Source organism: Leptonychotes weddellii, chromosome 11, assembly GCF_054177405.1.
Source record: "Leptonychotes weddellii isolate Sample4059 chromosome 11, ASM5417740v2, whole genome shotgun sequence".
Classification (NCBI taxonomy): Eukaryota; Metazoa; Chordata; class Mammalia; order Carnivora; family Phocidae; genus Leptonychotes; species Leptonychotes weddellii.
In genome coordinates this window covers 12717961-12733710 of record NC_138379.1, presented here as the reverse complement: position 1 = coordinate 12733710, position 15750 = coordinate 12717961, and the positions used below count along the sequence as shown (strand labels likewise).

General features: G+C 38.9%; 1 protein-coding gene across 2 annotated transcripts in view; it reads left to right on the top strand.

Moving 5' to 3' along the window:
• The window catches only part of CSTPP1 (centriolar satellite-associated tubulin polyglutamylase complex regulator 1), a 190682-nt gene that overhangs the window by 46600 nt on the left and 128332 nt on the right, over positions 1–15750 (top strand). For both annotated transcript variants that reach the window (XM_081798170.1, XM_006730187.3), the window contains exon 2: positions 1037–1139. In XM_081798170.1, the coding sequence (XP_081654296.1) occupies positions 1037–1139 (103 nt within the window). The remainder of the gene's footprint in view (positions 1–1036; positions 1140–15750) is intronic.

Here is a 15750-nt window from a genome sequence, read left to right as displayed (position 1 = left end):
TTGTATGGTGACAAATGGTGACTACACTTACTGTGGTGAGCATTGAGTAATACGTAGAATTGTCAAAGCACCATGTTGTACATCTGAAATGGGGCATACAATGTTATATTTAAAAGTTTCTAAAAAAAAAACTTTTTTTTTTTTTAGAATTATTGGGCTCTAGGTAGAAATTTAAGGTCACTAAGTCTGAGATGGTGTCAGGTTACAAATCTGTATTTTAACAGGGTAACTCTGGTGATTCAGATCAAGAAGTTGATTGACCATATTTTGAGAAAGAGCTAAATTATGTTTCTTTCCACATGTGATAAAGAAGAAAACAGGTGTAGATTAAATAACTATCCAGGATTAAGCTACCAAAGACAGAGCCATGATTCAAACCAAGGTCTGTCTAATTCTAATACACCCTTTATTACAAGCCCATGATTAATTCACACATTTTCCCATCACAACAAATGCAGAAAATGTGATTTCTGGTAAATCGAACCACACAGATTTCATGGTCCTAAGGCTAATAATTTATAGCACCATTACTGACATTTTCATTAAATTTCCTTAAACTTTTCTACGACTTTTTTTGCTGTTAAGGAATTGAGTTTTCTTTGCAAGCAGATCATCCACACTTCAGGCATGGCATCACTACTCCCTGGGTTAAGTTTCTGAGACATGCAGAAGTGGAAGAGGGTGGAAGGAGATAGAAAGAAAAGAACTCCCAGGTGTAGCTAAATGGTGCTAAATGTAGCTAAATGGTGCTAAAGCTCCTCACCCTCATTAACGTCACCCTCATCACTGAAATGGAGAGTGAAGGGTTGATATTAATAATAATAGCCAATCACATGGCAATAGGTCATGTTCTACATTGTCTCCCATTCTGCCCTTTAGGCCATAGCTCAGTTAGGGCCAGCAAGTTTGCGTTGCCTATTCTAGTCCACTTCCTAGGGCAGAACCAACATCTTGGTTGACTTTCATGGCTTCCTACTGGGACTGGGAAGACTAATTTTCTTTGTCTCTTTCTCTTTCTGTCTTGATTTTTTTTTAGCCCAGCGACATGTCCTCACGTACATGGAGGATGCAGTGTGCCAGCTGCTAGAGAATAAGGAAGATATTAGCCAGTACGGCGTGGCCAGGTTCTTCACCGAATAGTAAGTACCTGTTTGGCCAATAGGGCGAGCCCAGAGGAGACACTTGGAAGCAGGCAAGGTATATGAAGAATAGAGCAGGGTATTGCTGATGATGTAGTGGCAGTGAATGCTGAGCTTTGGTAAGTTGGTTGAGGGTTGCCCAGACACGTTTTGGAACATGCTTTTGGTGCAGCTCGTTTTGTCCAGTGATAAGTCTTTTTTTTTTTTTTTTAAGATTTTATTTATTTATTTGACAGAGAGAGAGAGTGAGAGAAGGAACACAAGCAGGGGGAGTGGGAGAGGGAGAAGCAGGCTTCCTGCAGAGCAGGGAGCCTGATACTGGGCTCGATCCCAAGACCCTGGGATCATGACCTGAGCTGAAGGCAGGTGCTTAATGACTGAGCCACCCAGGCACCCCGTCCAGTGATAAGTCTTATGAGTGGTCATGGCTATAGTAGCTCAAGAACTAATTATTTCATCTGTTAGATCTGTTTCTTTAGGTCCCTCTTATAATTTTAACTTTCTCCATTATTCAGAACACTTACTGTGATTGCCTGTTGTCCGTGTTCCTTTGGCCTGTGTTTTTCATGGCTGGCTTTTCTTGTGGAAATGCGTAGGATGATTTGCTTCTGCAGTTTTCTTTCTACATCTAAAGGATGCTGTGTCAATCAGCTAAGGATTTTAGAGTATTTGTAGAGGCAGAATAACTTTCATATTGTGTTTCTTTGTAAAGCATGCTTGGAGTGTATAAAAGTCAAAATGATTACTACTTTTTTAATGTCACAGAACTGTTCTTAGGCTGAAAGAGAATCCGTTTTGAACTCCTTGGTCTTCATGAAAGGGTGTGTTAAAGAAATACACAATGTTATTTTTATTTCCAAAATGCCATCACATATTTGTATAATCATTTGGATTCTCCTTCCTTTTTTTTAGGGTTTATTGGGAACATTTTAAGGAAGAATAGCCTCTAACAGGCTTTTTTTTTTTTTTTTAAAGATTTTATTTATTTATTTGGGAGAGAGAGACAGAGAATGAGAGAGTGAGCGAGCACAAGCGGGGTTTGGGGGGAGGGGAACAAACTCCCCCCCTGAGCAATGAGCCCCGACATGGGGCTCAATCCCAGGACCCTGGGATCCTGACGTGAGCTGAAGGCAGAAGCTTAACTGACTGAGTCACCCAGGCACCCTAACAGGCTTCTATCTAAGGGGAATCATGAGCTCAAGTCTATCCCCCTTGAAAACATATTTTTTCCTTTCTATGCTCCACCGCTTCCTTAAAGATCAGACAGCTGTTCTAATGGCCTAAACTTGGGTTGCTGTTAGGGGGATTCTTGACTCTCCCTAACTTCTTTTGCCAAGCTATGGATCTTGCAAATGAAGTCTAGATTTCTTATGGATTGGAATTTCAAGTCCCTGGGAAAAACAGGCTCTCTAGGAGCAGAGCCTGTCCCTTTTCCCAGTCCTCTAAAGGAGGATCAGGGAAGGACTCTTGTTCTCATGGTGTGGGCTGAAGCAAATGAGGTGGGCAGGGAATAAAGACTGAGATTGAATAGCCTTGCTTGCTCTTACAGAACTGACAAGCCTAGGGGTCAAGTTTCTAGGCCATTTAATCTGTACCAGCACTCTTGAGGCTCCTTGCCAAGTGAAATATGACTCTTCTGGGGGCAATGCTTCTTCCTGGTTTTTTTCGTTTTACTCTACCTCCCCCACCCTCCAAATCCTTTATAAGTCTTTCCTATCACACTGGCTCCTTGAGGACAGGCTCTTCATCTTTGTGTTCTTAGTGCCTGGCATGATATTTAGCACATAATAGATGTTAGGTGAATGTTTGTTGAATATACAGCTGTATCTGTATTTTAAGTTATTGCACACTATTTACTCTTATTCTTGTTCTTGTTAGTAAAAAGGACTTTCTCTTGCCTTCTCTCTCTTTTTTATTGATTCTTTTTGAGTAAGCTCTATATTCTACCATATAAGAAGCTATATGCCATGTATGTAGTACTCCAAAAGTGAACCCAACTGGTCTAAATAACTGATACTGAACTCTATAGAGCCAATAGTAAATCTTATAACTGTTTCAAAATGCTATTGAATGCTATCAACTGTAACTTTTATCCACCAATACACTGTTGAAAAAAATCTTGATTTTCCATAGTGCTGATAGAAATCTAGTTGCCAAGTGAGTTGTTTCTTGTCCTCAGGAAACTAAAAATTACATAATGTTTATGAGTGGCACATACCTGACACTTTTCAGAAAGCATATTGGCCCAAGGCAAGTTATTTTGAGAAATGAACTAGCATCAAAGCTCCAAAATCTTAAAACAAACAAACAAAAAAGACTTGAAAGGTATGGATGTATGATGAAATTGAAAGTAGTATTTGGTAGACAAGGAGACCTGAGTGGTAGAAGCTCCTGATTTTCTTTGATTATGAATTTTATTTATCTAGTGAAAATCCTTCCTTATCAGGCTTCAGTTTTGTGTTGATTCATAGCAGCATACTGACACAAGCAGGGGGAGAGGGAGAGGGAGAAGCAGGCTTCCCGCCGAGCAGGGAGCCCGACGCGGGACTCGATCCCAGGACCCTGGGATCATGACCTAAGCCGAAGGCAGCCACTTAACCAACTGAGCCACCCAGGCGCCCCTAAATGATGGTTTTAACCTCTTGGGGATACTTTCGTGATGTCTGTTTTGGTTGCAAATACACAGATACCTTCATTGATAGAGGTTTATTTCAAGGATATGTGAGAATATAAGACAGCATTCACTCATGAATTCATTCAGCAAGAAGAGTTCCTTATTCTTAAAAGTCCTCACTCTATAATCTTGGGCAATTTTTGAAATTGTTTTTGGAAGGAAGGCTTTCCTGCTGGTTTTCTTCTCTGGGTCTGCTTGTCCCCTCACCTGTGCTGTCACTCCTTGGTTGTTGGTGTTTTCCAACAAATCCATGATTGTTCCAGTAAATCTGGGTAAGCTGCAAAACATGAGTAGCTAAGCTGTACTGTGTGTGTATGTCTGCAAGACTGTGAGCTCTTTAGATCATATTCCTCTGGACACTCTTGAAAGAAAGATACTAAATCCCAGAGGATTTTCTTTTATGTTGTAAGCAACCTCTACCTCTGAATGTTGTCTTTCAACCAGTGGAAGGTAAAAGGAATTAATATTTAGAGGTGCCACTCTAAGAATAGACCCAAGTGTCAGCATGGGGTCAGGACCTCTGAAGAAGTATATCCAAGAAAATGAGGCTAGAGTAGTTATAACTTAGAAACCACAGCAGAGTGTGACCAGGTTCTTGTGGTAAAGATCAAATGAGAAATGTGGTTTTTTAAGACATTGGAAAATAATGATGAGAGAAAAACAGGCTGAAATCTGAGAATTCCTATCAGGATTGGGAACCATTCTTCACAGGCTAAATTGATAGTTACAACACTGTGGCATCAGGGAGCTTGACCTCCACATACTAATATAGAAATGAATGATACTCTGTGGTCTTGGTTGGTGGGCCCAGGAGGGCTCTTTCTTATGATCAAGTGTCTTGTTTTTGTTTTTTTTTAAATGATGGTTTTATTTTGTTTTAAAGATTTTATTTATTTATTTGACAGAGAGAGACACAGCGAGAGAGGGAACACAAGCAGGGGGAGAGGGAGAGGGAGAAGCAGGCTTCCCGCCGAGCAGGGAGCCCGACGCGGGACTCGATCCCAGGACCCTGGGATCATGACCTAAGCCGAAGGCAGCCACTTAACCGACTGAGCCACCCAGGCAACCCTAAATGATGGTTTTAACCTCTTGGGGATACTTTCGTGATGTCTGTTTTGGTTGCAAATACACAGATACCTTCATTGATAGAGGTTTATTTCAAGGATATGTGAGAATATAAGACAGCATTCACTCATGAATTCATTCAGCAATTATTTTTGAGCGCTTACTATGTGCCTATGTGTAATAGGTAGTGGAGATAGAGTAGTGAACAAGACAAATAAAGTAATTATTCTCATGGATGTAAAGGTTTAGTGCGGGAGATAGTCAATAAACAAGTAAACTGATGATGACGACAATAGCTAATAGTTAATAAATACTTGTTGTGTGCTAGGCACTGTTCTAAGCATATAACATGTATTCTCTCATTTAATTCTCACAATACTGGGGCACCTGGGTGGCTCAGTCGGTTAAGTGTCTGACTCTTGATTTCGGCTCAGGTCATTATCTCAGGGTGGTGAGATCAAGTCCCATGTCGAGCTCTGCACTGGGCATGGAGCCTTCCTGAGATTCTCTCTCTCCCTCTCCTTCTGCCACCACCCCCCTTATGTGCACATGCTCTTTTTCTCTCTAAAAAAATAAATAAGTAAAAAAATAAAAATCTTTAATTCTCACAATACCATGAGGTGGGGTTTTAATATTCTCTTCATTTTATGCATTAGGAAATTCAGGCACACAAAAAGAATATTACCAAGGTTACACAGCTGATGACCATAACAAGATAAATAACAAGGAAATAACTAGGGTAACGTGATACACAGGATAGTCAGGAAGGCCTCTTGGAGATGGCATTTGAGGGCTTATCCCATGGGATGATTAACTCATCCCTTCAAAGAGCCAATAAGTTATCTCTGTTCAGGTGACTCACCTTTTTGTCCACCTTTGTTACCTAAGCTTTCTGTGTCCAAAAAAGATAGTATGATTGATTTTATTTGCTGCTACCCAGAATGGAATAACCTTAACAGGCAGTGATCAGGGAAAGCCATCTTACAAGTAACTGGTTTCCCTATGCATTGCTCATATACAATAAGTGAAAATAATAAAATAATTAGACATAAAAATTACCTGCGTTATATATAATATTAATATGAAGATTGAAATCTTAGTTTTTAGAAAAAGAGCATTATTATATCTTGATATATATTAATCATCAGAATTCAGTTGGGAATTTACATACCTTTTTTAATATACTCTTATAGTAAAAGATACCAGCATCAAATCCTTTTTTTTTTTAATTGTCTTGATTAGAATATATCCATAAAATGTGAACTTCATTAATTCACTCCTGGAGATGAAAAGGAAGTTCCAATGGTGCATATTCCTAAATCACTTAAAGTATAACTCTAAAGAAAAACAAACCATCATTATAAAATATGTACTATTTCTTCTGTTTTTAAACAGGTGCTCTAAACCCTGTGAAAGATGACCTACTTCTCTCCTAAGTAATCTAGAACAATCAGGGTATAAACTTTCAGTTCTAAAGTTGGCAGATTTTTTTAGGATTATCCATCATCCAGCATTTAAGTAATGTTGTTTTGGGTTCTTCTCGTGCCCATGGCAACAGAGGAGCAGTTTTGGAGCAACAAGAAACACATCAGAACAAACCAGGAGTTCACTGATTTCCAGGCTCATAGCTCTGAATGAGGGATCGACTTGAGACTTCTCTGGGCCATCTCTGCTCCGTGTTTTCCCTACTTATTGTTGTTAAATTGAGCCAAAATGTGCTATGGCGAAGTAATGGTGACTAATCCTATTATAGACTTCTTTAAAAAGGTAATGCTTCTCCCCGCCCCGCCCCCCATCTTTTTTCCATAGTTCAGTTCTTAGCTGGAGTTGACACATTATAACAGAAAATTACCCATTTCTCATTGTCAGCATCTGGATTCTCACAGACTCAGATAATTGCCAGGAATAGATTTTGCCTTCAACTAGAGCAACCCTGTCCTCACTATTATTGGCCCAGGCACTTCTGGCATTTGTAAAAATCTATAGAGGATTCTGGTTCTTTTCTATGTCACTAGGAGTATCCAGAGCAAAAGTGCTGCAGGGAGACATAGTGGTGATTGAGAGTCACCAAAAATCTGTTTGGAAACTTAAAAATCCAGGTTTATCAAGGGTAGAAGTTGCTTACTTGCTTAGAATCCATCTCTCTTCTTTAGTATCTTCATGTTTTGATTACAGGAAACCATCCAGCAGCACCTGACCTGGTAACTGAGGAAGCCATTTCACAGCCCACTGGTCCCCTGACTCATTTAGAAGTCAGAGTCAAAGGTTGTGGGAGTAATAATTGGGCCCAGATTCTCCCTGTCAGGAGGGTCCTCACTCCCCTCCCCTCCCTTCTACAAGTTAAGAGAAATTTAGCTGTTGTGAAACTGTTCAATAAGAGGAAATGAAGGAACTCCATCCTTGGCTGAAGTATTCTCAAGAACCAGTGATATTATTTCTGTTTTCATGGGAGCAGCTTTTACAGCTAGCTAGTATAAAATTTAGGTGTAATTTTCTACACGGAAATATTTCCCTTTAGAGAAATTACTTAATTTATGTTACTCGATAAATAATATAAAGAATCTTTATTTGGTCCCATCCAAGCACTGATATTTCTCCTCATTCTCCCGCTCTGATAATTCTCTGAGTACCCCTCTGGCAATCAGGTAGACACACACAAATCTGAATTTACAGATCAGTAGTGCTATTAGTAATGTGAATTAGCTCAGCAGAAGTTAAGAAACTTTACTTCATCAACAACAGAACAGTTTAAATTTCTCAGTGTTTTTAATTTCTTCCATAATTTGCTCAGAACTCTAGAAGATTTGTGGTGCTGGCAGCACAGACCTGGCACAAGAGCAGGAAAGAATGACACATTCTGGCACCTTTAACCAGAAGGTCTTTAATGAACTGGGATGGGGGTGGAGGGGAGAGAGGGGAAGGAGGAGGGACAGTTAGGATTTTGGCAGCCACACAAAGATTCTTCTTCCCTGAGAAAAGTGAAATGAAAGTCAAATGAAGCTTCTCTCTGTTATTATGATTTGCTAAGATGTTTGTCTGTCTCTTAGCTTCCAGCCCCATGGCAGGTGCATCTTTCCAGTCAGTGACTTCCCCACAAAACAAATTGTTTCTCAGGATCCCTCAAGAGGGGTCATGTCCAACCAATTTCCTGTCTGAGGCCATAACTGTGATTCCTTTCTTCAACTATCAGATGCAATTCTGACCAGCACAGTGGAAACTATCTTACTAGAAAATGTCATGAGCATGTAAATTTATTTTAGGACACGTTGGCCCAGGGTTGCTGAGTTCTGGGGCTGCAACAGTCAGTAATGCTATTTCCGGGTGGCCATGGAAGCAGCCTTGAATTCATCCCTTTGTCATTAAATAACATCAACAACAAATGTCTTTGTTAATGTCCTTGTGTTATATTTTCCAGGTCAAGATCATTGCTAGGGGTGATAATACCTATCTCACAGGGTTGTTGTACAGGTGAGGTAAAATGATGTATAAAATGGCTGGCTATGGGGCGCCTGGGTGGCTCAGTTGGTTAAGCGACTGCCTTCGGCTCAGGTCATGATCCCAGGGTCCTGGGATCGAGTACCGCATCGGGCTCCCTGCTCAGCAGGGAGTCTGCTTCTCCCTCTGACCCTCCCCCCTCTCATGCTCTCTCTCTATCTCATTCTCTCTCAAATAAATAAATCTTTAAAAAAAAAAATGGCTGGCTATGTAGAATTCATTCTCATTCCCCTTTAGCTCCAGTTCTCTGGGATTTTCGCTTCTCTCCTACTTTGTGGATCTCCTGGAAAGTGATAGTCTTACTCTTCTTTCTCTTTATATGGTATTAGAGTTGAAGATTTTGAGGACTTTTTAGTCTCTGTTGTTTTCTGTAACACTTTTTGCTTACCCTGCATTTTATGTACTTTTTTGGAGATGAAAGACATTTAATGATTTCCTGCAGGACTATTAGCCATTTAGCGTTAGCCACTTGACTCATCATTTAGTTCATTCAGAGAATAGCCTAAGAAAGCTTTTTTGTCTTTCCTTTTCCCACCGATAAGCCATTTCCTCACTTCCTGGCTATACCCTCTTTTCTCTGGCTGCCAAGATTAAAAAATTCAAGGTGTAATGGGAGACCTGAGCCAGTCAAGTCTATCCAACTTGTATTGTTCCTCCTCTTAGCTCTAGCGGTGCAGTGATGTGCTCAGGGTAATGAAAAGCAGACATTCTCTGCTGAGGTCATTGCTCCTCACGCTGGCAGCCTGCTGCAGGAAGCTGTTTATCTGTGCTTGCTGAGCCAAGCTCCAGCCTCCCAACAGTTGGAATGTACTGAGAAACCACAGAGCCCGAAGAGACCATGTTACACAGGCAGTTCCAGGCAGGGAGAGTATATTTACATCACACAAGCTGCAGTTTACGTGTGTGGGGATAACTGTTCATCTGTACACTCTCAAACTTCACCGTCTATGCAATATATATGCCCTCTCAAAGGGGGTTAGCCAAGAGAATTGTACTGCTATGTCCAAAATGCCCTGAACACCTACTAACTTGACATAACAAAAAAGAAGTATTATAGAAAATATGATGTAAAAACCACCTTTTGGGGCACCTGGATGGCTCAGTCACTTAAGCATCAGACTCCTGATTTCAGCTCAGGTCATGATTTCAGGGTCCTGGGATCGAGCCCCGCATTGGGCTCCATGCTCAGTGTGGAGTCTGCTTGGGATTCTCTCCCTCTCCCCCCTCCTCTCTCTCTCTCTCTCTAAATGTCTTTAATCTCCAAAAAAGTACATAAAATGCAGGGTAAGCAAAAAGTGTTACAGAAAACAACAGAGACTAAAAAGTCCTCAAAATCTTCAACTCTAATACCATATAAAGAGAAAGAAGAATAAGACTATCACTTTCCAGGAGATCCACAAAGGAGTAGAGAAGCGAAAATCCCAGAAAACTGGAGCTAAAGGGGAATGAGAATGAATTCTACATAGCCAGCCGTTTTATACATCATTTTACCTCTCTCTCTCCCTCTTCCCCCTTCTTTTGAATAAATAAATAAATAAAATCTTTAAAAAAAAAAAAATCCCTTACCTTTTAAAGGTAGCTTTTTTCTGAGTCAAATTTGATGTTTAGAATCTTAAACCATACAAGCCTGCTCTCTAAAGCATCCCAAAATATTGTTCTTTGCATGGTTTTTCCAACTACATATTTTTCTTATCTCTTTACCAAAATATCAAGTATCGTTACAGAGTTTCAAATGTGGCTGTAAGATATGGTCATCTTGCCTATAAGGGGATGTAATTTGGTTGAGGAGATAATGCTTTTTGATTAACAGAATAATTGTTAATTGTTAATAATTCAAGACCTTATATAATGGCATTAAGTTGTGCTCTGAGATCTGAGAATAAGGAGAAATAATGGGTACTAGAGAAGTTAAATAAGGCAACATAGAGGAGTGTGTCTTGACTTATGTGATGGTTAATTTTATGTGTAATCTTGACCAGGTGAGGGTTTTCCCAGATAGCTGGTAAAACATTACTTCTGAGTACGTCTGTGAGGGTGCTTTCAGAAGAGATTAGTATTTGAATTGGTAGACTTTAAAGAAGATCCACCCTCACTAATGTGGGTAGGCATCATCCAATTCCTTGAGGACCTGACTAGAACCAAAAGGTAGAAGAAGAGTGAATGTGGCTTTTTTGGGTTTTTTTGTTTGTTTGTTTTTGTTTTTTGGCTTTAGCTGGGACATCCGTTATCTCCCACCCTCAGACATCAGTGCCTTTGAATTTGGGCTAGAACTTACATCATTGGCCCTCTGATTCTTGGGCCTTTGGACTAAGACTGGGACTTACACCACTGACTGCCCTGGCTCTTGGGCTTACAGACTTGGATTGAATTACACTACCAACTCTTCTGGTTCTCCAGATTGCAAATGGCAGATCATTGGATTTCTTGGCTTCCATAATCACATGAGCCAATTCCGTAATCACATAAGCTAAATCTCTTTTTGTATGTATAGTTTACCTTGAACAACACATGGTTAGGGACATTTATTCCCAACACAGTCAAAAATCCATGTATAGCTCTTGACTCCTCCAAAAACTTAACTGCTAATAGTCTACTGTTGACCAGAAGTTTAAACAGTTGATAACATAAACAGTTGATTAACATGTATTTTGTATGTTATATTATTATATTCTTAAAATAAAGGAAGCCTGAGAAAAGAAAATGTTTTAAGAAAATCATAAAGAAGAGAACATAACATTTATAGGAATGTACTGTAAAAAATCTGTGTATAAGTGGACTTGTGCAGTTCATACCTCTGTTGTTCAAGGGTCAACTGTATGTACATTTTTACCACTGGTTCTCTTTTTCTGGAGAACACTGACTAATACAACCTGGAAAGGTGAATAGAATTTGAATAAGCAAATGAGAAATAAATATTTTTATGTGACACAAAAGTACTGTAGCATAGTGGTTAACAACACAGACTTTGGAGGCTTTGTTTGACGGCTGCCACTTACTATATGTGATCTTAGGCAGGTTGCTTAGCCTCATCTATAAAATAGGGAGACTCACATATAAAATGTAAAATTCCATGTTACATGATTGTTGGAAGGATAATGAATGTAAAGTGCTTGATAGTCTACCTAAGATATACTAAGTGTTGAATAAGTGATAGCTACTACTACTGTTGTTTGTGCATTCGACAAATATTTACTAAATGCCTTTGTGTTAGTCAGTGTTCTGGACACTACGGGATATACATCAGTGACAAAATGGACAAGAAATCCCAACTTTTGTGGAGCTTCCTTTCTGACATTAGCTTTCATTCTGAAACTGTATTTTACCTTTTTTTTTCTCTTGTAATAATTTTAGACTTACAGAAAAGGTGTAAAAATAGCATAGGGGTGCCTGGGTGGCTCAGTTGGTTAAGCGTCTGACTCTTGATCTCAGCTCAGGTCTTGATTTTGGGGTTGTGAGTTGGAGCCCAATGCTGGGCGTGGAGCCTACTTAAAAAACAAAAACAATAACAACAACAAAAACATATAGTCTCTATATGTCTTTCACCCAACTTCCACTAATGTTAGCATCTTCTATAACGATAGTATAATTATGAAAATCAGTTAATTGAAAACTATTAACTACCTATAGACATTATTGGAATTTTCACCTTCATTTTTGAAGGGTAGTTTTTTCGGGTATAAGTTCTAGGTTGGCAGTTACTGTCTTTTAGTGCTTTGAAGACACTATTCCATTTTCTTCTGGTTTCCACAGTTTCTGTTGATAAGTCAGCTATCAGTCATTCTTACACCTTTGAAAAATAATCTGTCCTTATCTCTGGCTACTTTTTGGATATTTCTCCTTGGTCTTTGGTAGTTTTACTGTAATGTACCTAGGTTTGTTTTTCTTTATATTTAAACCCCTTCATGTTCTTAGTGCTTCTTGAACCTGTAATTTGATGTCTTTTATCAGTTTTTGAAAGTTCTCAAGTTTTTAGCTTTTCAGATTTGCTTCTGTTTCACTGTCTTTACTCCTGAGGTTCCAGTTACACAAACTTTAGACTTTCTCATGGTATCCTCTCTTACGCACTTTTCTGCATTTTTCATCATTTTATCTTATATGCTTTCTTCTAGATTTTTTTTCTGACCTATTTTGCAGTGCATTAATTCTCTTTTCATTTTGTGTAATTTGCTGTTAAACCCATGTACTTTCTTAATTCCAATTATTGTCTTATTCTTGTTTTTGTGTTTTTTGTATCTTACCATGACACTTTTAATCTGTTTTAAATACAAAAGAGAGAAAAAAAGAAATTGCAAGCTGGGGAAACCAGGAATGTTGAAAGCAAGTTTGAAAAACCTTAAGATTTGTTTACTAGTGTTTCTCATACTTCTCTTAGTCTTGCTTCCCATAGTGCATCTTCATTTTTCTTTTTTATTTCCAGCAGCAAAGAAGATTTTAATTAACTTTGCTTTCTTTTTTTTTTTTTTAAAGATTTTATTTATTTATTTGAGAGAGAGAGAATGAGAGAGAGCACATGAGAGGGGGGAGGGGCAGAGGGAGAAGCAGACTCCCCACCGAGCAGGGAGCCCGATGCGGAACTCGATCCTGGGACTCCAGGATCATGACCTGAGCTGAAGGCAGTCACTTAACCAACTGAGCCACCCAGGCACCCCTAACTTTGCTTTCTTTACTTCTATAGTTTATTGTGAAAATTTTATATAGCTTAAATAAGACGTTTCGTTTGTTTTTTAAAGACTTTTTTTTTTAGAGTAGTTTTAGGTTGACAGCAAAATTGAGAGGAAGGTAGAGATTTCCTATGTATCCTGTGCTGCCAAAATGCAAAGGCAACAGTTATTGTTATTTTTATTATCATTACCAACATTCCCTGCTTTTGGTACATTTGGTTATAATTGATGAACCTACGTTGACATATCATCATCATCCAAAGTTCATAGTTTACCTTAGTGTTCACTTGGTATTGTATATTTTATGGGTTTGGACAGATGTCTAATGACATATAACCATCATTATGGTATCATACAGAGTATTCTCACTGCTCTAAAAATTATCTGTGTTCTCCCTGTTTATCCCTTCTTCCCACCCAATTCCCAGCAACCACTGATCTTTTTACTGTCTTCATAGTTTCACCTTTTCCAGGTGTTATATAGTTGGAATCATATAGTATATAGCCTTTTCCAATTATTTTACTTTTTTTTACAGATTTATTTATTTATTTGAGAGAGAGAGAGAGGGCAGAAGCAGGAGGGGGAGAGGGAGAGAGAACCTCAAGCAGACTCCACACTGAGTGTGGAGCCCAACACAGGGCTTGATCTTATGACCCTGAGATCACAACCCAAGCTGAAATCAAGAGTCGGGCACTTAACCATCTGTGCCACCTAGGCACCCCATCCAATTATTGTTTGTTTTTTTTTAAAAAAGATTTTAAGTAATCTCTCCACCACAACGTGGGGCTCAAACTCACAATCCTTAGATCAAGAGTTGCATGCTCTACTGACTGAGCTAGCCAGGTGAGCCACAATTATTGTATTTTTTAGTTCAAGAATTACCATTCAGATTTTTTTTAATGGTTTCTTTACTAATTCTTATTCTTCATTTTCTTGAACATGGTAAAGCATGGTTATTTAAAACTCCATAATTCAAGGGGCGCCTGGGTGGCTCAGCCGTTAAGCATCTGCCTTCGGCTCAGGTCATGATCCCAGGGTCCTGGGATCGAGCCCCGCATCAGGCTCCCTGCTCTGAGGGAAGCCTGCTTCTCCCTCTCCCACTCCCCCTGCTGGTGTTCCCTCTCTCGCTGTCTCCCCCTCTCTGTCAAATAAAATCTTTAAAAAAAATAAATAAAAGTTCATAATTCAAAATCTGGATTCCTTATGGGTCTGTGTCTATTATCTATTCTGTCTCTTGGCTCTTTACTCCATTGTCTTAAATTATAGTATACTTTTTTTCCCCTTAGTTGAGTGTTGTAAATTGTATATGAAAAATTATAGAGCTAATGTAAAGCCTAGAATGCTATTATCTTTCTTCAGAGAGGATTTACATTTGCTTCTGGCAGATGGCCTGAGCACTAGCAATCCTGGATTACCTCAATCCAGTCAGGGCTTGAAATAATTTGAAGCTAGGCTTAAGTATCAGGGAGGGCTGATCTATTTCTAGGTATAGCTTTTCAGGGTGCCAAGCAGAGCCTTAGGGATACACCACAGTCCCTCTTCCCAGCCTGGGTCTGTCCTAAGCTCCAGTTTTTTGACTACCAAGCCTCAGGAGTCATTTGAAAATTCAGGAACTTAACATTAATTCAAAACTATTACCTGTTCAGTCTATCAGCTGTCTCTTTCAGGACTGGCAGAAGCCCCTGAAACGACTAGTGGGTGTAATAATATCTTATTTTTGAAGTGGCAATGAGTATAAATGATACTGTGAGATATTTGGGACAACTTTAATGTGATATGAAAATATCTGAGGTTTCTATTACTGACAAAATCACATGTACTGCTAATTCTACTAGGTTTATATTCATAACTGAAGGAAAATAGTAAATTCCAGTTAATGGTTTGTAAAACAAAAGATGTAATTTTTTTTTCCTATCCAAGTTTGTGGATCCCTTGAATTCAATCCATGGACTCTTCCATTTAGAATTCCTGTTTATGGGGAAAAGTGGCACCAAATGCTAGGCTGACCTCTTTGGATTTTATTCTCCTTTCATAACTTGGCCTTGTCATTCTTCATTTGCCTCGGTGGCTGTCTGATACTTCAAACAGATGCTTTTAATAATTCATCTAGTTTTTCTCAGCCAGAAAGTTTAGTCTAAATTACCTTCTCTACCTTTATTGTAAGAGGAAGTATTTTGGAACCTTTGTTTTAGAGGAATGTAATTATATTAGCAAAAGTAGAAAATATCATACACAGGAAGAGGTCATAAAGGAGTATAACTTGACTTGTGGAGGACTAGTACATGTTGAAAAGCAACAAACAGGAAATGTATAATTAGGATAGGGCCAGTTTGTGGAAGCCTCAATTATGTTGAAATAAGAAGAAAGACACAATAAAAGACAGCACCTTGCACAGGCTAAGAAATAAACTCATTGCCTGGTCTTCTTTTAATTTTTAAAATTTGTTAACTGTTTATTAAGCACCTACTATGTGCCAGTCTCTGTGCCAGACATGGTCCTCAAGAAATTCACTGTCATTCTCATGGGAGGCAAAAATAATGGCAGTTTCATACCAGAAAAACACTGTTATTATATAGTGTGGACCTATTATATGTTGGATACCATGCTAGTGAAAGATATAAGATGAGTAAGCCAGTTGAACTCAAGGAACTTATGAACTCAAGGGGAAAATCAGACATAAGCATAACTATTATGATGCTACTAAATACATGCCAAG